Source organism: Cetorhinus maximus, chromosome 9, assembly GCF_964194155.1.
Source record: "Cetorhinus maximus chromosome 9, sCetMax3.hap1.1, whole genome shotgun sequence".
In the NCBI taxonomy this organism is placed as follows: Eukaryota; Metazoa; Chordata; class Chondrichthyes; order Lamniformes; family Cetorhinidae; genus Cetorhinus; species Cetorhinus maximus.
Window position 1 is genome coordinate 74,023,475 of NC_135887.1, and position 27,593 is coordinate 74,051,067.

General features: G+C 40.4%; 1 protein-coding gene across 7 annotated transcripts in view; it reads left to right on the forward strand.

Annotated features, from left to right (window-relative positions):
* The window catches only part of phf21aa (PHD finger protein 21Aa), a 332,304-nt gene that overhangs the window by 201,173 nt on the left and 103,538 nt on the right, over positions 1 to 27,593 (forward strand). For 6 of the 7 annotated variants that reach the window (XR_013577548.1, XM_078548866.1, XM_078548869.1 and 3 more), the window contains exon 4: positions 12,151 to 12,294. The exons of the other annotated variant lie outside the window; for it this stretch is intronic. Coding sequence is in view for 5 of the 6 variants with exons in the window: in XM_078548866.1 (XP_078404992.1) it covers positions 12,151 to 12,294 (144 nt within the window). In the remaining variant the exon portion in view is untranslated. The remainder of the gene's footprint in view (positions 1 to 12,150; positions 12,295 to 27,593) is intronic. 7 annotated transcript variants of the gene reach the window in all.

Genomic DNA, 27,593 nt, shown 5'->3' on the forward strand with positions numbered 1-27,593 from the left:
ATAACCATTCCACTTTCCATCCCACTTGTGCTTGGCCTGTAATATTCAGTGTATGACAACCATTTTGACCATAAAACATAGGAGCAGAAGTAGGCCATTCGGCCCATTGTGTCTGCTTCGCCATTCAGTGAGATCATGGCTGATCTGATAATCTTTAACTACACTTTCCTGCCTTTTCCCCATAACCCTTAATTCCCTTACTGATTAAAAAATCTGATTATCTCCACCTTGAATATACTTAACGACCCAGCCTCTACAGCCCTCTGCAGTAAAGAATTCCACAGATTGACTACCCGCTGAGAGGAGAAATTCCTGCTCATCTTTGTTTTAAGTGGGCGCCCCCTTACTCTGAGATTATGCCCTCTGGTCCTAGACTGGCCCACAAGGGGAAATAACCTCTCAGCATCTACCCTGTCAAGTCCTCTAAGAATCTTATATGTTTCAATAAGGTCACCTCTCATTCTTCTGAGCTCCAATGAGTACAGGCCCAACCTACTCAACCTCTCTTCATAAGAAAATCCCTCCATCCCCAGGATCTACCTAGTGAACCTTGTCTGGGCTGCCTCCAATGCCAGTATGTCTTGCCCTAGATAAGGGGACCAAAACTATTCACAGTATTCTAGGTGTGGTCTAACTAGTGCCTTGTATAGTTTTAACAAGACTTCCCTATTTTTATACTCTATTCCATTTAAAATAAAGGCCACCGTTCCATTTTGCCTTGCCTATTACCTGCTGAATGTGTATGCTAGCTTTTTGGGATTCATGCATGAGGACCCCCAAATCTCTCTGTGCTGCAGCTTTCTTCAGTCTTTCTCCATTTAAGTAATTCAGCTTCTCTATTCCTGCCAAAGTGCATAACCTCACACTTTCCCACATTATATTCCATCTGCCACATTTTTGCCCACTCACTTAACCTGTCTATATTGCTCTGTAGACTCTTTGTGTCATCCTTACCACTTGCCTTCCCACCTATTTTTGTGTCATCTGCAAACTTGATAGTACATTCATTTCCCTCATCTAAGTCATTCATATTTATTGTAAATATTTGTGGCCCCAGCACTGATCCCTGTGGCGCTCCACTAGTTAGTGAAAATGTCCCCCCCCCACCCCACTGCATATCCCAAATCTGTCTTCTATTAGTTAGCCAGTCCTCTATCCCCCGACACCATGGGCTCTTACCTTATTAAGTAGCCTTATGTGTGATACCTTATCGAACGCTTTTTGGAAATCCAAATGTATTACATCTACTGGTTCCCCTTTCTCTATCCTGCTTGTTACCACCTCAAAGAATTCTAATAAATTTGTCAGGCATGATTTTCCCTTCATGAAGCCATGCTGACTCTGCTTTATTAGATTATGCATTTCTAAATGCTCTGCTATTACATCCTTTTTGATAGATGCCAACATTTCCCAATGACGGATGTTAAGCTAACTGGCCTGTAGTTACCTGTTTTTTTGTTTCCCTCCCTTTTTGAATAAGGGTGTTATATTGGCAGTTTTCCAATCCTCTGGGACTTTTCCAGAATCTAAAGACTCTTGGAAGAACTACCAGTGCATCTGTTATCTCTGCATCTATTTCCTTTAATATTCTAGGATGCAACTCATCAGGTTCAGGTGACTTATCAGTATTTAGCCCCATTAGTTTCCCTAGTACTTCTTCTCTAGTGATAGTTATTATATTTGTTTCCTCCCCCTTTTGCTCCATGATTACTTGGTATTTTTGATATGCTATTGGTGCCTTCTACTGTGGAGACTGGTGCAAAGTATTTGTTCAACTCGTCTGCCATTTCCTGGTTCCCCATTATTATTTGCCCAGCCTCACTCTCTCTAAGGGGCCTATGTTCACTTTGACCTCTCTTCCTTTTTATATATCTAAAGAAGCTCTTAATGTCCATTTTTATATTACTTTCTAGTTTACCCTCAAAGTTTATTTTTTCCCTCTTTTTATTTTGGGTCAACTTCTGGTTTTTAAAACTTTCCCAATCCTCTGGTTTACCACTTATCTTTGCCATATTGTATGTTTTTTCTTTCACTTTGATATTAACCTTAACTTTGGTTAACCATGGTTAGTTTATCCCCCTCCTACAATCCTTCTTCCTCACTGGGGTATATCTTTGTTGTGAGTCATGAAGTATTTTCTTAAACGTCTGTCATTGTTCATCAACCGTCTTTTCTGCTAAACTGCTTTCCCGTCCATTCCAGCCAACACTGCCCTCATAACTTTGTAATTACCCTTATTTAAGTTTAGCACAGATGTTTCCGAACTAATTTTCTCACTGTCAAACTGAACGCTAAATTCCACCATGATATGACCACTGTTTCCTAGGGGATCTTTTACTCAGATCATTTATTATACCTGCCTCATTACACATTACCAGATCCAAAATAGTCTGATCCCTGGTTGGATCCACAACCTATTGTTCTAGGAAACTGTCCCGAATACACACTATGAATTCTTGCTCGTGGCTACCTCTGGCAATTTGATTTTCCCAATCTACATGGAGATTAACATCACCCATGATTGATACACTGCCTTTTTTACATGCCCTCATTATTTCCTGATTTATTCTCTGTCCGACAGCATAGCTACTGTTAGGGGGCCTATAGATTACTACCACCTATAGTCTTCTTCCTCTTGTTATTCTTACCTCCTCCCATATGGATTCCACAGCTTCCAATCCAAGATCATTTCTTGCTATTGTACTTATTCCATCTCGTACTAACAAAGCTACCCCACCACTCTTTTCCTTCCTGCTTGTCCTTTCGAAAAGCCAAATACCCCTCAATATTTAGTTCCCAGCTTTGATCTCCTTGTAACTACATCTCCGTAATGGCTATAAGATCATACCCATTAATTTCTATTTGTGCCGGTAACTCATTTATTTTGTTCCGAATACTAAGTGTATTTAAGTAAAAAGTCATTAATTTTGCCTTTTTACCATTTTTTCCCACTTTGACCCTATTTGCTGCTTTTTTTTATGTTTGTATGCTTCCTGTCACACTCCGGGTATCCTTACCTAAGTAGCTGCCTTGCAATGTCGCCATATCCTTTTGCTTTGTAAGCCTACTCATCCCCTCTCCAGAACCCCTACCCACCTATTTAGTTTAAAGCCCTCTCTACAGCCCTAGTTATTTGATTTGCCAGGACACTGATCCCAGCACAGTTAAAGTGAAGCCCATCCCACCGGAACAGCTCCCATCTACCCCAGTACTGATGCCAGTGCCCCATGAACTGAAACCCATTCCTCCCACACCAATCTTTGAGCCACGCATTTAACTCCTTGACTTTATTTAACCTATGCCAGTTTGCCCAGGCAGTAATCCTGAGATTATTACCATGGAGGTTCTGCTTTTTAATTTAGCTCCTGACTCTTCAAATTCTTTCAGCAGAACCTCCTTTCTAGTCTTATCAATGTCATTGGCACCAACGTGGACGATGACAACTGGATCCCTCCCCTCCCACTCCAAGTTTCTCTCCAGCCCTGAGGAGATGTCCTTAACCCTGGCACCGGGCAGGCAACACAGCCTTCGGGACTCACGCTCATGGCTACAGAGAACAGTATCTATCCCCTTAATTATACTGTCCCCTACCACTACTACATTCCTATTTCCTCCCGCCACTTGAATGGCTCCCTGTGCCACGGTGCCGTGGTCAGTTCGGTCAATCTCCCTGCTGTCGTCCACACAGCTTGCAAGAACCTTGTAACTGTTGGACAATTTCAGGAGCTGAGGCTCCTTGAACGTGACCCCCTGGGTCCCCATACCTGTCTCATCTGCAGTCTCACACTCCTGTCCCTGATCACAGACCAAATTCAAATTATCTAACCTGTGAGGTGTGACCACCCCCTGGAGCAAAGTGTCCAGGTAACTTTCCCCCTCTCTGATGTGGCGCAATGTCTGCAGCTCAGACTCCAGCTCCTTAACACTGATCCCAGGTTCCTCGAGCTGCAAACAGTTTACTACAGGTGTGCTTGCTCCGGATCATGTTGGTGTCCAGCAGCTCCCACATGCCGCAGCAGCAATACATCGCCTGTCCTGCCATTGCTATCTTGTTTTATTTAATTTATTAATTAATTACTCTAGTATCCCTGCTCTTTACACTTTAGTGAAATTAATTATTTACACCAGTATTGAACTTATACTTAAGCTATTTTTAAGGAAGAGAAAATAAAGACTAGAGATCCAAACACTAACTATAGACCTTTAATTTTAATCTAAAGACTAGAAATACTCATCAATCCAACTCTCAAATCAGCTGCTGTCCGTGCTCTTTTTAAATGAAGTCTCCCTGCTCTATTTTACATGAAGTCCACACTCACCCGCTCTTTGGCATTCTGCAGTCTTCCAAGTTAGAGACTGTTGAAAAACTACTCTCATTCCAAAGGAATTTAAAGCAAATTATGCAATTCACCTGTATACTGGGGACTTCTGCCTCTGCTGAGCCATTATTGGAACTTTAGGTTGAGTAATTTAACTTTTCATGAGCCCCTTGTATTTGTTTTCAGGGAAGAAATATAGACTTCAAGATGCAGAATCACAGAATCTTTACAGTGCAGAGGAAGGCCATTCAGCCCATTGAGCCTGTACTGGCTCGCTGAAAGATGATTGTACCTAATCCCATTCCCTGTCTTATTGCCAATACTTGCACATTCTTTCTTTTCAGATAGCAATCCAATTCCCTTTTGAGTACCTTGATCGAACCCTCCTCCACCGCCCTTTCAGGGAATTCATTCCAGACTCCAATCACCCTCTGGGGTAAAAATCTTTTTCCTCACATCACTTCTCTTTTGTCCATCATTTTCAATCTGTGTCCTCTAGTTCTTGATGTTTTCTTGAGTGGGAACAGTTTCTCACTAATTACACTGTCCATACCCCTCAGGATCTTGAATACCTCTGTCAATTCTCTTCTCCAGCCGTCTTTTCTCCAAGGAAAACAGACCCAACCTCTCCAATCTATCCTCATAGCTACAGTTCTTCATTCCTTGAATCATTCTTGTGAATCTCCTCTACTCTCTCCAATGCCTTTACATCCTTCCTCAAATACGGCACCCAGAACTGAATGCAGTACTTCAGATGAGGCCTAACTTGTCTTATACAAGTTCAACATGACCTCCTTACTCTTGTACTCAATGCCCCTATTAATAAAACCTAGGATACCATATGCTTTATTAACTGCTCTCTCAACATGCCCTGCTATCTTCAATGACTTATGTACATATATACCGAGGCCGCTTTGTTCCTGCACCTCCTTTAGAGTTTCTCCCTTTATTTTATACAGTCTGTCCACATTCTTCCTGCCAAAATAAATCACCTCATACTTCTCTGCATTGAACTTCATCTGTTATTTGTCTGCCCAATCCACCAACACGTCTATGCCCTTTCGAAGTTCAAGACTATCCTCATCACAGTTGACAATGCTTCCAATCTTCATGTCATCCACAAATTTTGAAATCATGCCCTGCACACCACAGTCTAAGTCATTAATATATATCAAGAAGAGCAAGAGTTCCAACACTGACCTCTGGGAACTCCGCTACAGACCTTCCTCTAACCTGAAAAACAACCATTTATCGCTACTCTGTTTCCTGTCACTCGGCAAATTTCTTGTCCAAGTTCATACTTTCCTTTTTATTCCATGAGTTAGAATTGCTCAAGTCTATTGTGTGGCACTGCATCAAATGCCCTTTGAAAATCCATATACATCACACCAACAGCATTGCCCTCATCAACCTTCTCTGTTACCTCCTCAAAAAAGCTCCAAGTTAATTAATCATCATTTTCCCTTAATGAATCCATGCTGGATTTCCATAATTATCCTGCACCTGTCTAAGTGACTGTTGATTTTGTCCTGAACTATAGTTTCCAGAAGTTTCCCTACCACTGAAGTCAAACTGGTCTGTATTTGCTGGCCTAATCCTTGCACCTCTTTTTGCACAAGGGTGTAACATTCACAATTCTCCAGTCCTCTGGCACCTCCCGTAAGTCTAAGGAAGACTGGAAGATTATCACCAGTGCTGCTGAAATTTCCACTCTCATCTCTCTCAGTATCCTCAGATGCATTTCATCTGGTCCTGGTACCTTATCAATTTTAAGTAAAGAGAGCCTTTCAATTCCACCACCTTCTCAATTGTAAATTCCTCGAATGCACCAGTTACCTTCTTTCACACCTCGGCCTGGATAGCATCCTCTTCTTTTGTAAAGACAGATGCAAAGTACTCGTTTAACACCTCTGCTACTTCTCCTGTCTCCACATGCAAGTCTCCTCTTTTATCCCTAATTGACCCTACCCTTTCTTTTACCACCCTTTTATTATTTACATACTTATAGAAGACCTTTGGATTCCCTTTTATTTTAGCTGCTAGTCTCTTTTCATGCTCCTTCCTTGCTTTTCTGATTGGGCTTTTCACTTCCCCTCTGGTCCTTCAATATTCAGCCTGATTCTCCATTGTATTTTCTACTTGACATCTGTCATACGCGTACTTCCCCCTTTTGATCTTCACCTCTATCTCGCTCGTCATCCAGTATGTTCTAGATTTATTTGTCCTACCTTTCCCCTTCAAGGGAATATATTTTGACATTGCTTGCAATACTATCTCTTTGAAGATAGCCCATTGTTCAGCTACCGTCTTTTCCTCCTACATTTGATTCCAACTCATTCAACTCAGGTGCATTCTCATCCCATCGAAGGTGGCTTTCCCCCAGTTAATTATCCTTGCCCAGGATTGCTCCTTGTCTTGCTCCTTGTCTTTCCCCATGGCCAACCTAAACCTTTATGTTACAATGGTCACTGTCCTCTAAATGCTCTCCCACTGTCATTTGATCCACTTGGGCCATCTCATTCCCCAAAACCAGGTCCAACAGTGCCTGCCCTCTCGTTGGACCGGAAACATACTGCTGCAGAAAATTATCTTGAACACACTCCAGGAACTCTTACCCTATCCCAGTCTATATTTGGATAATTGAAGTCGCCCATTATAATTGTTCTATAATTCGTGGACCTCACTAATTTCTTTGCAGATTTATTTCTCTACATCCCTTCCACTAGTTAGTGGACTACATATTACACCGATCAATGTTATTGCACCTTTTTCATTCCTTACCTCTCGCCAGAGAGAACATAAGAACTAGGAGCAGGAGTAGGCAATTCAGCCCCTCGAGCTTGCCCCACCATTCAATACGATCATGGCTGATTCATTTTGGCCTCAACTCCAATTTCCCATCCTCTCCCCATAACCTTTCAACTCATTACTAATTAAAAACCTGTCTAACTCCTCAAATTTATTCAGCGTCCTGGCATCCACTGCACTCTGAGGTAGTGAATTCCACAGATTTACGACCTTTGAGAAAAGTAATTCCTCCTCAACTCTGATTTAAATCTACCACCCCTTAGCCTAAAACTATGGCCTCTCGTTCTGGAATGCCCCACAAGGGGAAACATCCCCTCCACATCTACTTTGTCTATCCCCTTTAGCATCTTATATACCTCAATTAGATCTCATCTCATCTTTCTAAACTCTAACGAGTATAGGCCTAAACTGCTCAAGCTCTCCTCAGAAGACAAGCCCCACATCTCTGGAATCAATCTAGTGAACCGCCTCTGAACCGCCCCCAATGCAACTACATCCTTCCTCAAGTAAGAGAGATTCAGCCTTTGACTCCTCTGGAACATCCTCTCTCTCCAGTACTGTAATACCATCTTTAATCAACACTGCCACTCCCCACCCTCACACCCCCTTTTTTTCCCTTTCCTATCTCTCCTAAACACTTTGTACCCAGGAATATTTAGTGCCCAGTCCTGCCCTTCTTTGAGCCTAGTCTCTGTTACAGCAAATATATCATAGTTCCATTTGTCAACCTGTGCCTGTAGTTCACCAATCTTATTAACCATGCTCCGTGCATTCACATACATGCACATTAATCCTGATTTAGGCTTTTAACTTTCTTCCTTATTCTGACCCCATCTAATGAATTACTATAGCCTACTCTAGTTCTATCGAACTCTCCAAGTATTTGATTTACCTTGACACTATTCTCTGATGTATCCTCCTTAGCAGTTAATACTTCTCAACTTCCCACTGCCAGTTTTTCTCCTCTCATCTGAATTTCCCCTCAGGGTCCCATCCCCCTGCCAATCTAGTTAAACCCTCCCCAACAGCACCCAACCTCACCAGTTTTATATAAAATCCTTGCATGTATTATTTTAAAAAATTCTTTCGAGTTATCAACAGTCACAGATTGCAACTCTTTTGAGTACAATCACAGTTCTTGGTTTCCAGGAGTGGGACACGAACCCACAACCCTCTGATTCAAAGGCGAGGGTGCTATGAACTGAGCCACAGCTGACACCTCCCTATGTATTATTTTAAGGTGGCTTCCTGTAATAAACTATTTAACATTATGTAAACTAGCAGGAGTCTGAATCAATACAAATACAAAACTTGACCAGTACTACTGTATCTGTTTTACTTCATTGCTGATTTCAGATCTTAAATGCCAGAAATGTATAATGATGATTGGAAGTATGATTTGAGCCAAAGCTGATGTTTTATTGCTAACCTTCAAGTTTTAGGATTAAAATTCTAAAGCTGTCCAGTCCATTTCAGTATTATAAGAAGCTCCCCCATCTATCATCTTTAAATTTAAGACTCTCTCAATATATATTTTAGCATCATTTATAATTTGAGATATCAGCTGTTGATTTGGATATATATGACCTTAGAAGTAATACTTGTTCACAAGAGTTCCGATGCAGATCCAAACTCTGAACTAAGCCCAAATAGTTTAAATGGCATGATTAAGAAACTTTTTTTAAAAAAAATTGCTTTCCTGAGCCTGCTGAGATATAGTTTGGGTACCATCAACACACCACCTTCATTCAAGTAGAGATTTGATAAATGTTATGATCCCAGCTGGGGCTGACCCTGGACAAGCCTGATCCCAGAGTGGAACCCAGCTTGATAGATCCTAACTTTTATTTGTTTGTTTAGATATGTGGAGAGTAGCTACTGATCAGAGTCACAGGAGTCAGCTGATGAACTTTTAACAAAAGAATAAAATATTTATTAAACAAAAGATGAACTATGTTACAATACTCCTTCATCCACAACTATACCTTTACAGATATATACAGATTGTAAGGATAACACAAGTTACAAAAACTATCTTATACATTAATGTCCACAATAAGTACAGCCCATGTAAACCAACAGGCAACTCTGTGGTCAGACAAACCACACTCTGAAACGCAGTAACACATGCTGCCTCAATCAAATGCTATGGATCTCCCCTCAACTCCCCCCAGACGCTTGTCAAACCGTGAGCGAACTAGTCTCACTGAACTCTGCCTTTCACACGAGGACTTCCAATCTCCGCTCTCCAAGAACTTGCTTTGGAATCTTCTCCCGAACTTATGCTTTCCCTTAGATGCCTTCCGCAAGGGTTCACCTCCAGAGTTTCAAACTCTCCTTCTGATGTTCCTCTTCCCCTGGGTCACCACATGCATTCAAGCTGTGTTCCATGCACTCTCTCTCACCAACTCAGCCGTCAACAGTACCACTGCTTCATGTGCCTATAGCAAAGAGTTACAAACCTTTATCTGCCTTGTTGGACGTTCTTGCCTCTTGAAAGCTGTACTCGCTTTAAATCTGCTTTCTGCAGCCGTCAACAGTACCACTGCTTCACATCCCCATAGCAAAGAATTATAGACTTCAGTTGTCTCTTTGAACCTTCTTGCTTCTTGCAAGTTGTTCTCTCTTTAAACCTGAAGCTTGGGGCCTTTCTCTCTGCCCCTCATTCTTAACTTTACTTAACAGGACCTTTTCCAGGTTCCTATCCTGTCGTGTCCTTTGGCTGGAAGGTGATCTTGGGACTTTCCTGTCCCACTACCCTGGATTTTGGGTTTTTTTCTTTAGCTTGGGACTTGCTATCTGTCCCTTTATGCGTTAACAGTTATGTTAAACTTGTACAGAACCTTTCTTTGGAACACAATTGGGAGTACAGTGCACAGAGATGCAAGGAAATATTTCCACTTGTGCGGGAGTCCAAAATTCTCAAAGATAGTAACTAATGAATCTTCTTTACCCAGAAAGTAGGTAGATTGTGGAACTTAACCACAAGGAGTAGTTGAGCAAGTAGCCATAGGTGCATTTAAAGGCTGCTAGATAAACATATGAGGGAGAAAAGTATAGAATGATATGATAGGATTAGATGAAGTAGTGTGGGAGGAGGCTTGTGTGAAACACAAACAACAGAACCAATCAGTTGGGCAGAGTGTTCTGTTTCTGTGCTGTACCGTATGCATTCTAATACTTTGGCTGGTCCCCCAACCTCCATAAGCTTCAATTCATTCAAAGCTCAGCTGCTTATTTCCTATCCTGCACCAAATCTAATTCATCCATTATATAAAAACAAAAACAAAAAACTGCGGATGCTGGCAATCCAAAACAAAAACAGAAATACCTGGAAAAACTCAGCAGGTCTGGCAGCATCGGCGGAGAAGAGCAAAGTTGACGTTTCGAGTCCTCATGACTCTTCAACAGAACTAAGTAGAAATAGGAAAGGGGTGAAATATAAGCTGGTAGAAGGGGGGGGTTGTTGGAACAAGCAAGCAGTGATAGGAGGAGATAACCAAAAGATGTCACAGACAAAACCAAGTTACCGTGGCATCCCCAAGATGTCTGTGACATCTTTTGATTATCTCCTCCTATCACTGCTTGCTTGTCCCAACAACCCCCCCACCCCCTTAAACCAGCTTATATTTCACCCCTTTCCTATTTCTACTTAGTTCTGTTGAAGGGTCATGAGGACTCGAAACGTCAACTTTGCTCTTCTCTGCTGATGCTGCCAGACCTGCTGAGTTTTTCCAGGTATTTCTAATTCATCCATTACCCCCTGTCCTCGCTGGCCTACGTTTGCTGCAGATGCCCAGAGCATCAAACATAAAATTACCAACCTTGCATTTAAATCCTTCCACATCAACCCTCTCCCCACCTTGTCTCAATCCCTCACAACTTGCTTTTCTTGAAGAGTGTCCTTAAACCTCACCTCGCTGATCAAGCTTTAGGTAAATCATAAATAGTCCATCCTTTGGCTGTGTCCATTTAAAAAGAAATAACACATCGTTGTGTGTGGTGGTTTGGAACATTTTTTTTTAAAGGTGTTAGACAAGTTAAGCCCTCAAATAATATGTTTACATGTATTGCTGCCATCACAGATCATTGCATGGCATTCAAGAATAGGATTCCTGACTTTAATTTTACTCTCTTTAGCTCGGGGATGCCAAGGTAACTTGGTTTTACACCAAGATCAAGTTTTGAAGCTCCAATCTTGGTTTACGTGGCTCTGTATTTGTTTACTTGTTAAGACACTGGGGATAAAGGAACAAGTTACACTCCGAATTATTTTGATAGTGTAGGATTTTCCATCAGTAGTTCTTTTAAAAAAAATTCTTCTTGGGTGGGCTCCCATCACTTGTATCCTGGCCTGTTCACTGAGCAAAGGCCAGATAAACAACTACTTTGCTGCTAATGAATTAATCATTGAGAAGCACATAAGAGCAGCAAGGGGTTAACTTTTTTGTGTCACTGTTCACGTGGTGAAACCAATTCCTTCTGTTTGGTGTCCGTTTATAAGGTTACCAGGTGACATAATATAAATGAGTAAGACCATTCGCCCTTAACTCATTCAACCCCAATAAACACAGTGTGCTATTCGCACCATCAAATCTTTCACCTGGCTCCAAAGTTTTGTCTCCACCACCATATGCTGAAGTACAGCGAAGTGGTGGGCCATTCTTTCCATGTAGTGAAGGTAAGAAAATCAGGCAGAGTGCAAAATGGGCCACTGATTCGCGATCACTCTCCAAGACTGATTTTATACCCCATTGTGTGGGCAATTCTTCAGCATAAGCCTGCATACAGCTACTCTTTGGAGTAGTGTATGAGTGACATGTTGGCTCTTTTGTCATTCTGTGCTTTCTTGTATACACCAATGCTGCACAGAACTTGAGTAGCTTAAGATTATGGAGAATTTTCTGTTTCATACATATTCCTCATAATAAGCCCAAATAAAGGAATGTAATAGACTAGCATGAATAAAGTGTTTTACATTTCTGATATGCAGATTAAATCTGAGAATTGTTCTTTTTTTCAGAAAAAAGTGGTTGAACAGTTGAGGAAAGATTTGATGGTAAAACAGGAACATCATGAAGGCAAACTGCCAGTACAACAGCAGGTACCGCCACAGCAGCAACAGCAGATTGTACCACAGCTTCTACCACAGTTGACCAGTCCACAGGTAATAGAATTAGAGCATGTTGCAGCACTGAAACGAGCCTTACAGCCTCTCAAGTTTGCACCGTATTTTTATTGTATAACTTTGCTTGCTAGGCATTTTTACCACTATGAATGGAACTGCCTAATGAGCATCTAACTTGTTACATCTTGTAGATAGCAACGCCAACACACTGGCGTATCTGGTAGTCCCAATGCTGAGCTTTGCGGTTGTACCAGCTTTCATGACTGTCTGATGCACAGTTTAGATTCTCTTGTCTAAGTTTAGCCAACCTATTGACGTTAACTGTTAAATTTAGCACCTACTCCATCTTCATTATGTTTCTGCCTTCCCTAGTCATGCCTTTGAGTATTGTTGGCAGTCATTGTATAGTGTCATTGTATAGCCTCTGTATTGTAATTTGTATGTTGCAAATCCTGGATTCTTGGGATACCTTCCTGTATGCAAGTTACAATAAGATAATGTTTTATGTCCGCCCTTAGTTATTTTAACTTGGTTTAGTGTAGTGTGCGAGCCATGGTGCTTTTAAAACTGTTTGGATAAAAGTTATTTTGTTTGTGCCTCTTGTTATAATTGTGTGAATAACTCATCAGGCAGAATCGTTTTGGGTGCCCAAATGTGTTAGCTGCAATGTATATAATGCAAGAGCTATTGTATTTGAACACTTAGATCCGAAGTTTACCATGATTAATAAGTACTCTTTTCCTGATGTATTAAGCATTGAACCTGTGATATCAATGCCCACCCTTTTGAAAAGAGGCACAGATAGCAGGAGATTTGTTGTATTCCCTTGGTTTACTCATATATTGACATTGGTCACAGGTCTTAACAAAATTCCACCATGTCTTTGACCATGCTAAGCCAAAAGTAGTGGTGCCTTTTACATTTTACCTCCATGTTCTGCAGATAGTATAAATTGAGTGACCTTTAGTAAATCTGTCTGGTACACCTGCAGTACCATGATCTATCAGAGCTCTTTAGTTCCTATTCCTGTACAGTGTTAAATTGGCTATGTATATTTATGTAACTGTGTGATCATATTCCTTGTTTCTGGTGGTATTGCACATCCTACAGTTTTGTGCCTTTAACCATGTTTGGACTTTCTGATAGGTACCTGGATCCACGTCTGGTGAATTGTTTATACATTGCCCATTTTAGTATTTAGAGCACCTGAGATCTCTGGTGTCACTGCATTATTTTGTTTTACTTTTGTGGTGCACCTTCTCGATTTCCTTCTGTGGAGGCACACCACCAGTGTGTATCTGTGTTTGTTCCTCTGATTAACTGATGGGAAGAATCTGATCATCCATTCAATCATTGGGACCCTTGATGGTTGTGAGAACTATTTATTTGTCCAACTGCCTCAGTCACATTCATGGTCAAGCATCCATATTCTTAGATAATCTAGAATTTCAGAAAATTTTCCCTTTAAAATATCTCCTAGTTTTATGGCGAGTTCTGTGAAGTTTCTCTTCCCTCCCTCCCCATTTCTTATACATTTGATTGTATATTTCAGGCATTAAGTCATGAGCATCAGGAATGGCATATTTTACAGTACTGTCCAACAGATCTGCTGAAAAAGCTGCGATTGCTTTACTATTAGGTGAAAGTAATTCAGGTTAAACATCTTTATAGCATCTTTGATGGCCTGCTAATATTGCAAAAGCTTGAATACAGGTATTGATGGTGCCTATTCTTGTTGGATTAAATTCACATTAATTCTTTCTCCATATCTATTGTGCTATTGCTTTTCACAGTTCAGCTTTAGTTGAAACTGATCTTTTTTGGCATTCTCTTTGGCAGTTGTACAAACTAACTGTAATTTGTCTACTTTGCTCTTCAAGAATTTTTTCCTTTTTTACAGTAAAGCTGTTAGATTGTTTTAAATTTTGTTTTAGGTTACAATTAATCCAACCTGCTTCCTACCATTGTTACATTTTTGAAATGTTGTACCCCTGCTCTAGATTAATTTGGCCTCCATACCTTGGATCATTCCCATGGACAGGTTCCAACTCCCCATATTTAAATTATTGGGTTCTAGGTAAGATTGTTGTGTGCCCAAGATAAAACAGTGACTGACAATTGCTTTTAGCTCCTGAATTTATCCTTTGCCTTCATAAAATCTCTTTCATCAATGAACAAATAAAACATCATGCTGTCAATCCATATTTTAAGTGAAATCCATTAAACAATTTTAATTTTCTGAAACAAGTTAATCATTATAATTATAGTTACACATTTACAGTAAAATTCTATTTGATGCCAACAGGATAAAATAATAAAAAGGTTGTAACACTTAGTACTCAACGCTCTACTGTCTCTAGGTCATCAGACTGTCTGACATGCAGTTCTTGATGAGCAGAAACTTCCTCCAAAACCCTCATTCCCTAGCCTCTGACTTCATCCAATTCTCTGGCAACAGTCTGAGGCTGAACCAGATTGTTTGCAACCTTGGTGTCATATTTGACCTTGATGAGCTTCCCTCCACATATCCGCCTCTCTTTCCTCCTTTTAAGATGCTCCTTAACACCTACCTTTTTGACCAAGCTTTTGGTCATCTGCCTTAATATCTTATGTGGCTTGATGTCAGATTTTATTTTGAAATGCTCATGTGAAGCTCTATGGAGTGTTATATTAAAGGTGCTATAATAAATACTTGTTAAGCTAATCCTTTGTAAATAACTTTCATATGAGGTATTTCTTCATAATGCCTTACCACTGGCAGGAGTCTGTTCTAATCTACTCTTGGTTGTTTGTTGGCAACAACCAGTAAATTTGAAACTATAGTATAATTGTCTGAATTGCATGTATATACTGATGCCACTATCTTCTGAAGTGTCTTTAAAATTCTTCTTGTAATGTTGTTTCAATGCAGTATCTGCTTTTATCTGTTAAAATTTGCCTGTCCTTTCTTTCCTGTCACAGGCAAGGTTCTTGGTAGATAACGGCAAAAAGTATATCTTGCCTCCAAAAAAAATGGTGTTTCCTGGGAATTCTGTTCATGCCTCACCCAAATTTTCTGCATTCCTTTACCAAATATGCTGACTCACACCCCTAAAATATGGGTATGGAAACCAATTGTAGCTTTACCATTGTCACCCAGATCCATAATTGGACCAGCTACATAAATCCTCTGGCTCCAAGAACAGGTCATGGGTAGTAACTTTATAAATTAAGGTTAAGTGTATACAGGTGGTTGGCATTCATTGGATAATTACTTGAGTTAATGTAATGGGTCATCTGTTGGCACTGGTGTTGGACTGTAGAGTTAGGAGCTATACATTTGTAGTTGTAACTGTACATTTGTGAATAAATCTAAAACATGTGTAAAGATTGACTTCTGGTTTCCACCTTCACTAACTGACCATTAGGAGTTTAACCAGAGGCTGGGAATTCTGTAGTGAGTAACTCGCCACCTGAGGCTGTCAGGAGTGTGATGGAATACTCCTTGTTTGGATCAGCGAAGCTCCAACAACGTAAGTTTGACACCATCCAGGACAAAACAACCTGCTTGATTGGTGCCCCATCCACTACCTTAAGCATTCACTTCCTGCGCCACCTACACACAGTGGCTACCATGTCCAGTCTACAAAATGCACTGCAGAAGCTTACTGAGGTTCCTTCCAGAGCTCCTTCCAAACTCACGACGACTACCACCTGGAAGAGCAAGGGCAGCAGGTACTTGGGGACACCCATCACCTGCAAGTTCCCTTCTAGGTCACACACCATCCTGATTTGGAAATATGTCATTGGTCTTTCATAGTCACTAGGCCACAATCCTGGAACTCCCAACCTAACAGCAATGTGAGTGTACTTATACCTCACGACTGCAGAAGTTCGATAAGACAACTTGCTGCCATCTTCTCAAGCAGTTAGGAATGGGCAAGAAATGCTGACCTTGCTAGTGACACCCATATCCCAGGAATGAATAATTTTTTTTAAATGACCCTACTGAGAAAAGGCACTTGTTTTACTAGGGAAAGTTTTTGAAATGAGGGTAATCAGTGAAGTAAACTTTTTCAAGTGTTTCATGTCTACATTTGTATTTGAGTATTTTGTTTCTTAGGTATTCAGAGGTTAAATTCTTAGGACTTAAAAAATTAGACATCAGAGATACTATTTTATTTAAGCAGTAATAAACTCCAGTGTTACATACATAGGCACTTTAATTGAGGAGTATGTGTTGTGTTGCTGATTTGTTTTGACATAAGACAACCCAGAGGGCTAAAGCAAGCACTGGTGTCTATTATCAACATGCCTCAATTTCATTATTGCCACTTAGAATTCAGGGTTTTCCTCAAGTGCAAGATTTTATATGAACCATTTGTTTTACTTCGGGTGAAATGAATGAGCAAAAATGATTTTGAAATGATGGTGATCATGTTTTTGGAGTTTTCCCGTCTTTGTTAACTACTGTTTTTTGGTTTTTCTTTAATCTAATTTATGGGTACTCGTACAATTTCTTGTTATTTGGGTGCAATTTCTCTTTGGTTTTGCCATGTCTCCTCTTTTTCCCATCCTCCCCATTGGTCTCTTCAACCATGTGGATTAGGTTCCTGCACACTTGTTACATTATAAATTGTTTCCTAATTTATCATTTTTAAAAAAACTTGTGCTTTGTAAATAAAGGAATTAATAGCTATTAAACAGACACCTTTTGGTTTCATGCCTTAAGTCTGTATTTTAGGATTTCTTTATTTGATTTGACTTGAACAAAGGTGAGTATAAAAGTATTTGGGATACTTTTAGACCAGCTGTAAACAAACTACTAATTTGTCATGCTGTACATTTGGAAGTGAAATTATATACTTGGATACTGTAGTTCATATTTTAAATAATCAGATTTTAAGTAAACATTACAGCTTTGCTGTTTGAAAAGAGGCTCCAACACTAAATCCTGTTTGCGCTGGCACAAACTAGTTTGATCAGTAACATAAATTCTTCCATTCCATAGTTATGCAAAGATTAATCATCAATGTGTACCTCTTCGGTATTCTGCAAAAACCATTGGCATGCGTTGTGCGTTCTTCATTTTTAACTAATGTTTTCTTTCCACGTTTTGGATTCCCCATGTCCCCTGCTGAAGAGACTGCTTAGTAGACTCATTCTCAAGCCTCAGTATACATTACTCTGTAAACTATATAGAATATTGGTTGGGCCACACACATAAACTATATAGAATATTGGTTGGGACACACACATTTAGAGTACTGTAGATGGTGGTGGTCTTCATATTGCCAAAAGGATGTCGAAGCACTGGAGAAAGTGCAAAATGAATTTTCAAGGATAACACCAGAATTGACCAGGAAAAACCTACCAGTTCAAAAAATTGAGAGGTTGTTAATATTATGAAAATAAATTATTTCAATAGGGTACATCTGGAGAAGAGAGATGAAGTTTCCACTACTCGTGGTATCCAAAACTAGAGGCCTTAAAGTATAAGAATCACTAATAAATCCAATAAGGAATTCAGGAGAAACCTCTTCGAGATTGTGCATGATATGGATGCTAGAAAGTTAATAAGGAATGAAAGCGGACGGAATACCCAGCATCGACCTAGGCACCAGAAATGCCAATGACACACTCAGCCCTGTCGACCCTGCAAAGTCTCTGGGACTCTGGGGGCTTGTGCCGAAATTGGGAGAGCTGTTTCACAGACTAGTTGAGCAACAGCCTGATGTGCTCATACTCTTGGAATCATGCCTTACAGAAAATGTCCCAGAAGCCATCATCACCAACCCCCTCCCCCCACACCCATCAGCTGATGAATCAGCACTGCTCCATGTTGAACACCACTAGGAGGAAGCACTGAAGGTATAAAGGGTGCAGAATGTACTCTGGGTGGGGAACTTCAATGTCCATCATCAAGATTGGTGCAGTGACACCACTACTGACCGAGCTGGCCAAGTTCTAAAGGACATAGCTGCTAGACTGGGTCTGCAGCAGGTGGTGAGGTGGTGAGAAAAACATACTTGACCTCATCCTCACCAGCCTGCCTGCTGCAGATGCATCTGTCCATGACCGTTTCGGTAGGAGTGACCACTGCACAGCCGTTGAGGAGAAGTCCCATCTCCACATTGTGGATACCCGCCATTGTGTTGTGTGGCACCACCACCATAGATTTTGAATGGATTTAGCAACTCGACTGGGCGACCATGAGGCACTGTGGGCCACCAGCAGCAGAATTGTACTCAGCCACAATTTTTAACCTCATGGTCTGTCATATCCCCCGCTCTACCACTACCACCAAGCCAGGGATCAACCCTGGTTTAATGAAGAGTTTAGGAAGGCATGCCAGGAGCAGCAGCAAGCATACCTAAAAATGAGGTGTCAACCTGGTGAAGCTACAACACAGGTCTACTTGCATGCCAAACCCCATAAGCAGCAAGTGATGGGCAGAGCTAGAGACTCCACAACCAATGGATCAGATCTAAACTCTGCAGTCCTGCCACATCCAGTCATGGTGGTGGCCAATTAAACACCCCACCGGAGGAGGATGCTGCACAAATATCCCCGTCCTTGATAACACATCAGTGCAAAAGATAAGGCTGAAGCATTTGCAACAATCTTCAGCCAGTCTTAATTATCAAAATAAATTATCTAATTCTATAATAATGAGTAGAAAGAAATTCAAAACTCTGAAACCCATAAATAACACCCTGCTGGAAGTGGTTAGCAAATTCTGTTACCTGGGTCAATAGTGACGGTCTATTCTTGATGTAGAACTTGATACAAACATAGAGAAAACAGCTACCACCTCTAGCTGACTCATGAAATGCGTATGGGATAACATCAAGCTGACCTTTGGGACCAACCTGGACACTTTGTTCTAGAGGATGGTTACGCCTCTTAGAATAGGGTCATCTGATTTGGTCAGCAGTGAGGGACAGGAGGATGTGACCGTGAGAGGGGCAGGTAATGGAACCAAGCAGACAGTAGTGGAGGAGTCTTAGACTTTGCAATTGTCGAACAGGCTTGAGACCATAGACCATTAGACGTAGGAGCAGAAGTAGACCATTCGGCCCATTGAGTCTGCTCTGCCATTCATTGAGATCATGGCTGATCTGATAATCCAAAGCCAAGTGGCACTGTAAGAATGTGTGTGGATTTAATTTGACTAAACAAATCAGTGGAACATGAGATCCACTCAGTGGGTGAGAGCCTTTCCATACTAGAATTGTATGTGAACAGTGGATTTTGGCAGTTGTCTCTGGACAAAGAATCCAGATTGCTGACCGCATTTATAATGTCATTCAGTCATTATTGTTTCAGTAGGTTTCCCTTTGGAATAGCATCCGCTCCAGAAATTTTCTTGGGAACAATAGCTCACACGCTAAAAGGTATAGAAGGAATAATATGTCACATGGATGACATACTCATACATGGTTCTCCAAAGGAAGAGCATGATCGCAGAGTCAGAGCAGTACTGAGAATCTTACAGGATGCAGTACTAGCATTGAATGAAAAATGTGAGTTCGCCAAACCATGATCAAGTTTCCAGCTCACATAGCACAAGTCACTGGAAGCACAGTTGATTCATTGAAGAAAAACGAAGACTTTAGCTCTTTTGTGTTATCATAATTCACCACTATAAAATGAGTTCTCACCATCAGAGTTACTAATGTGTAGGAGATTGAGAACACAGCTTCCATCTCTAGAACAAAAACTCAAACCCATATCACCACAAATGGCCACTAGAGGGGTAAAACAGCACGAGAAGAACAGAAGTAACCAGGCTTGGAATTTTGATCAGAAGTAGAGTATGAGAGGTACCAATGCTGAAGCCTGGGGAGAGAGTATGGGTGTGAAACCAACAGAAGGAAGGCACAATCATTGAAAAAACTCCACAACCAAGATCATACAGGATTGAATCAGACCAGGGTATCATAAGGAGAAACCACAGAGCCTTAATATCCTTGGAGAGAAAGCCAATAGAAACTTGGGCTTACTGCGAAGATTCTGAAGAGAAAGAAGAAATAATAAGAGACAGCTCTACAGCAACCCAAGAGAAGAACACACACACCAACAGAAGGGAGAGTATGGAATGTCCATGACCTCAGAAAGGGACCAGAACGAGATCAGGCAGAATTAGTCAAGGCAACTCAGGCTAACCCTGTGAAGTCTGAAACTTTGGGAGAAGACGTAGGAGAATGTAAATATGTTGAGGGTAAAGGCTTGCCGGGGGGAGAGAGAGAGGGAGGAGATTTACAATGAAGGGTTAACATCAAAAGCATATACAATGCTAATGTAATAATGTCAGATCACATGATTGGAGAAGTAAGAGAACTCTGGAAGAAGAAGCTCCAACCTCGTCTAGACGCCCAAAGGGCACATCCAGTCTCTGACTATCCAGAAACCAGAAGATCTGGGCCAATATGTGCTTTTGGGTTGCAATAGGGAGAAATTAGGTAACAGTTAAATTATAGAACCAGACAGCACAGCATGGAGACCATTGCGCCTGTGCCGGCTCGTCGAAAGAAGTATGTAATTAGCCCCACTCCTCTGCACTTCATCCATAACCTTGAAAATTTTTCTTTTTAAAACTTATATATGTAAATAAATAAAACTTAAATATGAACATTGTTGCTTATTATGCTTTCAGCACAGTCAGTGAATTTGAGATCGTCATAATCTGCTGTGTAAAATAATTTCTCATCTTCCAATAGCAAATCTGCAATCCCGCCCCTGAACCCCCCCCATCCGCACTTTTGCCAATTATCCTACATCTTTATCCTCTGTTTACTGATACAACTGCCATTGGAAACGCTTTCTCCCTTTGAACTCTTATCAAAACCTTCATGAATTTTAATTTTAAATTTCCCCTTGACTTTCTCTAAGAACAACAACCTTGGCTGCTCCAGGCTCTCCAAGTAATTGAAGTCCTTCATCCTTGGTGCTGTTCTAGTAAATCCCCTCTGCGCTCTCTCCAAGGCCTTGACATCCTTTAACTCTAGGCTTAATGTATCACACTCTCACTTGCATACATGTGTATGTGCACCCTTGCCCCCACTCTCATGCACTCGCAGTCCACTTGCGCGCACGTGCTCATTCTCTCATGCTCATACGTGCTGTCTCACACACTCACTCAACACATATGTGCATATGTATGCTTGTTCGCAAATGTACACGTATGCCCACATGTACACACACATACACATACGTGCACATGAACACACATGCACACCTCACTAATGAACTTCTTGCACCCTCTATTTATATTGCTTCTCTGAGGCTAGTTTTATTCTGTAGATTCTATCCATGGTAATCATATTTATACCTTCTAAACGTATTGCACTGTGGATAGTAATTTTTATTTGCTTCGTCTATATTCAGGTGAAAATAGCCAACCAATATAAAGATCACTAACTCCTGCTAGCTGACCGGAAAGGCGTAAGAACAGTTGCGCATAGGCTAAGCGCAGATTCCTGACGCACTTCGGGTCAGCAGGTGGCAGGGTGTCGAGTGATTTTGAAATATTTAAGGGTCACATTTAGAACTGTGTTTAGACCCAGTGTCACCTTTCCTGCTTTAGCAAAAGGTTGCATTTATTTGAACAAGTGCAGGGATTTCCTACACGCTCTGGCTAGCTCAGTTGGTTGTTAATGGGACTCATAATCCCAGGGTCCTGGTTTTGAGCCTCACATTGGGTGATGGTTGCTGGGGGAACAATCACTATCAGGCATCTTGTATTTACTACTAGAATAAATATTTGAAAAACAGTATTGCTTTATTAATTTGCAAGCCTTTACCTTAAATAAAACCCCCCATCACAAATAAAGCACCAAAATAAGGTCCATTGTTATGATTCCAGTTGAGAATACTGGGCAAGCCTGATACTTGTTAGGATCTGGCTTGATAGATCATAATCATTTAATGAATGTAAGGGTAAGGAAATGAGTGCAGGACTCCAAGATTAAATTGAAACACCAAAAGAACCTTTACTATACAAACTTGAACAAAACAAACCCAATTCTCTAGAACATCCTCTGTTTCTCTCTAAACACACATAACTGAGTTCTCTGATTACACACAACAGACTGGATGGGCTGCAGCCTCTAGGCCAGCTTCTCTTACACTTTTTTTTCCTAAAAAAAAAACCTAAGCCCACCAGTTTTCCTTTTAGAGCATAGCTCCACCCTCAGTAATTTTCTCCATAGCAACCTCAGGGGTTTCTTGCTTCTAAAAGACTCTCAGCTGGGTCAAAAGTTCAAGCATGGTTTGTAAACACACACACACATATTAAACCAAACCAAAAGTAAACAACCCCCAATTCATCTTAAACTGAAACCAAAACTCTGTACTCAACCCTTAGTATGGACAGTTGTAACACCATCTAATCAGTTAAATTTTGAGCATTGAACAAAAACATATTAATAGAACACAATTCAGTTTCTCCCACTAAAGGTAAACTCCAATTTCCAGCAATTCACTGGATAGGTTTCCTCCTCTGAGGATGTTCAGGAAATACTCACCCTAGTGTTGCAGTACAAATAAATGAAGCTATCTACTACTACTAGTAGAGGTATTAACCCATTTTAAAATGAGCAGGAACATGTCACCTTAGACATGTGCTCAACTGGCAAATACTGCTAACATTATTAGAAGATTGTGATGGACTGGGTAGGTGACCTTTATAGCTGAAAATCATCATGCCCTCATCTGAACATTTGGGCCTGAATTTGCTGCTAATTTGTGTCTAAATAATAGTGCATCTGTGAGGTATGCCATTATTATGGTGTGGAAATTATAGTGCAAGAGTTATGCCATTACATTTGCCACGCTTCAATTTGCTGGGACTTCTTCACTGATCCACAAGAGACAATCATTGAAAAATTTAAATAGCTAATTGTCATAGTTCTACCCTTCCACTAAAATCAATGGGATATGAGTTAACACTGCTGTAATCGCCACAGCTACGTTACTGATTGGCGCGGGGTGTAATCTGTAAAGTATTCAATTGTTGAACAAGTTTAATTTTGTAAAATTCTCCAGGTCTAAGAAGTTGGAGATATTTTTAACCAACCTAACTACATGTTAAGGGATTTAAAAAATCTAAGTCTTGCAACAGGAGATACAAGCTACATCTTTCCATTTAGTGTAGGTTATGTATACTGTATGATATATTAGTCCATTGTAATATCAGGAATCGAAGTATAAACAATTTTACCAAATATATTTGAGTTGTCAGAAGTGTAGATAATAAATATTGAACCATCAGCTTTTAGCCACTAAAGCGTTGACACACTAACTCTGAGTCAGGTCCATATAACAATCCTGTTTGAGGTTGAACATGAGTAAAATAATCTGGAATTATAGAGGTGTGAGTTTAAACCCGTCATAATTTAATGTCTTGTCTTTGTTTAAAATAAGCAACCAGCCACTTTCTGACCAGACTGACGATCAGAAGTAAAATAAACCAGACATTGGGATTTGTACCTGTTTACGTCAACAGGTGCCCTTTCACGCCACTATGCTTACAGGCAACAAGAATTAATTGCAAAATGAGAAATAAAACCAACTCCATTCATACTAATCAATTTTTAAAAATAAAAGGAAAACCTACACAACTCGTTTAGCTTTCCTACTTTGATCGAAGAAGGTACAATCTATTCCTCTGTTCTGTGTTAGACCCTGGTACCTTGGATGTGTTTCAGACACTGGCTGCACTGTCCCGGATCCAACTGCTTTGGTGATATGCATATTTCATTATAGACGCTCTATTTTTTAGCTCTGTATTGTGTCTGATTTCCCCAGGGCAGGGAAAGTTTTCCAAGTGGTTGATTCAACATTTGCAAGTTTGGAATTCTATGTAGTAAGTATTGCTTAAAAAAGCTAAATCATTTTTGCTAATTCTGAGCGCTTAAGTTACTGTTAAACAAGGACAATTGCACAGTGTTTATTTTCAGATTTTTAATCGGATATGTTGCTGCAAAGCTGCATAACTTCCTTAATGAACCTATTTACTAATTGAAGGTACTGAGGTATGTTTGCCATCAGAACAATCATTCTTTATCCTGTTGTAAATAAAAATATAAGATGGAAATCTGAGATGCATCCTTACATTAACCATTTATAATTTGCAATCTCATGAATTTGGCTTTAGATTTCAGGTCCAGCTTCAATAAGTGACCAAACCTACAATTCTGTTTGTATCAGTGGGAGGCCAGTTTGGCCCATACACCTATGCTGGCTCTCTAAAAGAGCTATTTATAACATTTATCCATTGCCCTTTTAAAAGCTGTTGTATATTTTATTTCTATTGCTATTTTTGGTAAGACATTTCATGACCTAACAACCTTCTGCATAAACAACTCTTCTCCCCCTTCATTTATTTGATGACTCTCCTAAAATCAAGCCCAGTGGTTGCCAACTCAGTGACCTGTTTTTCTAGGTTTACTTCATCAAAACAACAACTTGTATTTATATAGTGCCTATAATAGTAGTAGTTATAGTAGTAGGAGTATAATAAGAGTAAATGTCACAGGAGAGCAATTAGACAAAAATTCACAAAACCCAAGGAGGAGATATTAGGATGGGTGGCTAAAAGCTTGGTCAAAGAGGTACCTTTCAGCGTCTTAAAGGAGGAGTGAGAGGTGGTAAAGCAAAGAGGTTTCAGGCCTCACTGGCTGAAAGTAAGCATACAAAACATATAAAAACAAATGTCAGAAAAAAATTAACTGATCCATCAAAAAAGATTAACATGTCCCATCTGACATGTTGCAACCTATATTAACCATCAGTTCCATCTCTCCCACCTCTCCCTCCACATTCATATAATCTCCTGGAAATAAACAAAGAACAGTAGGCTATTTTGGGATGGGGTTGGTGGGGGAAGCTCTGGGAAATTCCTCTTCGTGCCCCAAAAGCAATTAAGCAAACTCTAGGAGATCACAGTAACTGATGCACAAGTTCCACCTACCTCTTATAACTTGATGTCATACAAGTAGTAGAAACTGGTAGAGCTCCCTTTTGAGCATCTGCAACAAAGTGCACTCACTAAATGCTGTTGACTGCTGTGTAAAAAGAAGTACTTCCAAGCATCTAGCCTAACCAAATATTTTGGTAGCTTATACTGGTGCCCCAAGTCTTGCCCTGCCTTTCTAGCCAATTTATGTGGACAAAACCTTAACAATTCCATTTTTTAAAGACCTAAATTGTATACCCTCAAAGTTTACATATACCTTGTGAAGTGTCAGTTCTTTAAGTCTACCCTGATAGCTGATGTCCCTTAAACTTGGAAGTCAAGTGATCCTCCTCTGCAACTTTTTCTAGGACTTGATAACCCCCCACCATATGAGTAGACCAAAACTAGACATCATGTTGTAGATGTGGCCAACCCAAGGAAAGAAATGTACCTATGTTTTCTTGTCTTTACTACACAACCCATCACCCTATTTTCTTTTGTAACAGCCTTGCAACTTTGACCATGGACCTTTTTAATGATTGCTAAATTATGGTCCTCGGGTCCATACTCCGCACCCGAGAACATGCACCCCAACATGTTTGGAATTGCTCCTGCCAAATGCATCATGTTGTAATGGTCTATATTGGAACCCCTCATTGCAATTGCCATTACTCAAAAACCGCATTTGGCTGTCTCCTCAATAACTTCTCTAAAATTGTCAGCTCACAGCAATTTTCATTCTCTCAAATTTATAAATTTGGTTCAATTGTCACCAAGCCACAGTGACAAAAATCCTGAATTTCCAGGGGTGGAGAGTCGCACATATGGGGTGGCGGGGGGGAAAGAAAAGACTTTGGCTAAAGCAATTATTAGGATCATAATCTGGTCACACTTTAACCTCCTCATCTTCAGAATCTATTTTCACTAGAACAGAGAAGATTATGAGCTGATTTGATGGAGGTGTTTGAAGTTATGGGCTGGAACAGAGTTCATAGAAGTAGATTGTTTCCAGTGGTTGAGGAATTTAGAAATAAGACACGGATATTGAAATTAAATGAGAGAGATTTAGGAGAGAGCAGGAGAAATTTTTTATAGATATCATGTTTTGAAGCTGTACATTGCAGTATCGGAGATTGTGAATTAAGTACAGACCATGTCAACTGTTAAGAAAAGTGTAGTAGATTGGTAGTTGAAGAAAAAGAAAATAAAGGGATTATGGGAACAGATCAGGCACATGGGATTCAACTGACAGCTCGTGGAGGATAAACACCAATATGGACTTGTTGGGCTGAATGGACTGTTTTCATGTTGTAATCCTATGTACTATTATTGGTACAGCCAAAATGGGCATTATTTGATTTGCACTACGGTTTTATTATGGACAGAACATCAACCATAAATGACATGAATCTGTATCATTTGATCATTGATCCAACTATTTTTAACAATTAAAGTCCTTCAACATGAAAGCTGTTATGAGACTCAATTAGATTTTGAAGAGATCTTGGATCTTCCAAATATGAGAGGATAAGGAATACACCTGTCACCAAGCCAAGTATTTTTGCACATAATACTTCCAGCTCACTGTAACTGCATGCTTTTACTCTTCCTAATTCTGCCATAATCCAGAACTCCCACCATGGACCTGATAAATTTTCCTTAACCTCAGGATTCCCAGTGTTACTGTACCAAAGTCCCCATTTGGAGCTCTACCACATTGATATGTGACATTTTCACAGAAAAATGTATTTGAACTCCGTATTGCTCCAATTTCACAGAGAAAGGAAGTTACAGCAAGGCATTTGTCTGTCAAGGGCTCAACCCCCAAAATGCTCTAAATATTAGTCAAAAGTTCTAATACCTTGGTGAGAACAAAGCTGCAATTTTCAATCAGTCAAAATAAACCACAGTTGGGACCCACACATATCCGTCATAGATGTTCAGTTCTGGATGCCTGTGGCATAGTTTCCTGACTATCGAACTTTCAAATCATGTGGTATTACTTGTAGTGGGTTGCTGGGCTTAAGGCACAATATGATGCATGACCTTGGAGGTTTCCAATGATAACCATCATCTTGATGTCAGGCGGGAAAAGTCTCCTGAAGTCATTACTGTATGTCATCATCGGATTGCTGCTTCACGCGAACATTTCCATGTCCCAATGCTGCTCCGCTTTTCTTGCCAGGTGGTGTTCCAAGCCTGGCTTCTCCAAAAGTGTGGAGCGCACATCCTTTGAAGAAACCATTGCAGAGCTGTAGCGTGGTGGGGTAGACAGGACATGCCCCTTTTTTACTGCATTAGCTGCCGTACGGCAAGTTTAAAGGTCCAGTGTGGATGCTAGTGAATGGATGAATGAGTGAGTGAGTCTCCTACTTCAGAGTCTGAGACAATCATGGAG